Below are 1,576 nucleotides of genomic sequence, written 5' to 3' on the forward strand. Positions count from 1 at the left end.
GGGGCCCTTTAAGAACTGTGGCTGTGCCACAAAGCCTTTGACCGAGGGACCTGGCCCCTCCGCAGGGGCCACCCCCCACACCCTGCCCCCTCGGAGGCTCTCACTCTCTCTGGTACCCCCAGTTTCTGGGACAAGCTTGGGATGTAGGTTGGGAGGGGTTGCCTCCCTAGCAGGGAAGGATGTTTGGAGCCGGGTGTTCCATCTCTGGGGTCGCACAGAGTTGGACACGACTGAAGCGACTTAGCAGCAGCAGCAGCAGCTTGTCCACCCTGGGATCCTCCACCAGACACGCTGGTCATGCCCAAGAGGCCAGCCAGCAGTGTCCACCCGCCCAGCGGTCACCTGGGGAGTGTTGGCTGCAGCCTCCTGGGGGAGGGGACTCCAGGCCCCCTGGACGTGGGGTGGGTACCTTGTAGTCCATCTGCTCGGAGCAGTTGAAGACGTACACCATGGTGCCCAGGGCTCTGCCCAGGTCCTTGGTCGTCTCGGTCTTGCCAGTCCCGGCGGGGCCAGCAGGAGCTCCGCCCATGATCAGATGGAGGGACTGGGTCAAGGTTATGTAGCATCTGTAAGGGACGTCCAATCACCCTGTGGGTGGCAACCCCAGGGCTGCCCAATTTCTTTTACTGTGGGTCGGTGACAGCCCCTGAACCCCAAGGTGGCACCAAAGGGAGCTCAAAGGGGCAAAGGAGGGCTTGTGTTGTCACCAAGGAGCAAACGCCGTCCCGCTGGAGCAGACACTACGTGAGGGGCTGAACCAGCCACGGCACTAGGGGTACAGGGGCGGGAAGGAACGTTATGTTGCCCGTCCAATGGGACAGCCGCATCACAGGTGCTGAGGATCTGGTCTGAGCGCTTTTTGGTGTCACGTGATTCACTTGACCCTCGACAAGCTACTGAGGATTTATAAAACATCATCCCCATTTTACAGGCCCTCAGAAAGGCTAAGCAACACCCCTAAGGCCAAACAGCCAAGGTCAGAATGAAGGAATAAGGTCTCGGCTCCAAGGCTGGGTGCCTGGCAGGTAGCAGAACTGAACCTGAACGCAGGTCCCCCAGCCCAGACGCCCGCATCCGTCAGCCTCAGCAGGGGACATTTGGGTCTGACGGTGCAAGGACACGTGGGGAAGAGCCCAGAGAAAGGGTGCAATTCCCTCCCCTGCGTTGTTCGCGGCCAGGCGGGAAGGCGGCCGGGGCCCTCACCTGTCCGTGAGTGGGGTGATGACCAGCCTCGGGGTGTTGCCCAGGTACTCATATGAGTACTGGATCTGGGCGTCACAGATGTTGGCAAAGCAGTGCTTCTTCTCCTCGTCCCAGCGGTGCCGCAGCTGGGACTGCCAGGTGAAGGCCTGGGAGCTCTCCACCTGCGGGGGGAGCAGGCTGGCTTGCCTCCAAGCGGTCCCTGAGCCCGGGGTGCTTCCAGCACCCCGCCCCTCCCCAGGTGCCCCCATCAAGCCTAACACCACCCCCACTGCTGAACCAGGGGCACTTCTGATTGGGCTGCTCGTCCAGTGGCTCACCAGGGGTGAGATTAGGGGTGCAGAACGGGGTAGCCGCTGCCTGCAGAAGTGTCCCC

General features: G+C 61.9%; 1 protein-coding gene across 1 annotated transcript in view; it reads right to left on the bottom strand.

Annotated features, from left to right (window-relative positions):
• The window catches only part of DNAH17 (dynein, axonemal, heavy chain 17), a 94,428-nt gene that overhangs the window by 49,860 nt on the left and 42,992 nt on the right, over nucleotides 1-1,576 (bottom strand). The window contains exons 34-35 of the mRNA XM_010856518.1: nucleotides 1,204-1,364; nucleotides 410-566 (exon numbers count right to left, since the gene is read on the bottom strand). Of these exons, the coding sequence (XP_010854820.1) occupies nucleotides 410-566; nucleotides 1,204-1,364 (318 nt within the window). The remainder of the gene's footprint in view (nucleotides 1-409; nucleotides 567-1,203; nucleotides 1,365-1,576) is intronic.

The sequence above is a fragment of the Bison bison genome, unplaced genomic scaffold, assembly GCF_000754665.1.
Source record: "Bison bison bison isolate TAMUID 2011002044 unplaced genomic scaffold, Bison_UMD1.0 scf7180017864371, whole genome shotgun sequence".
NCBI classification, from domain to species: domain Eukaryota; kingdom Metazoa; phylum Chordata; class Mammalia; order Artiodactyla; family Bovidae; genus Bison; species Bison bison.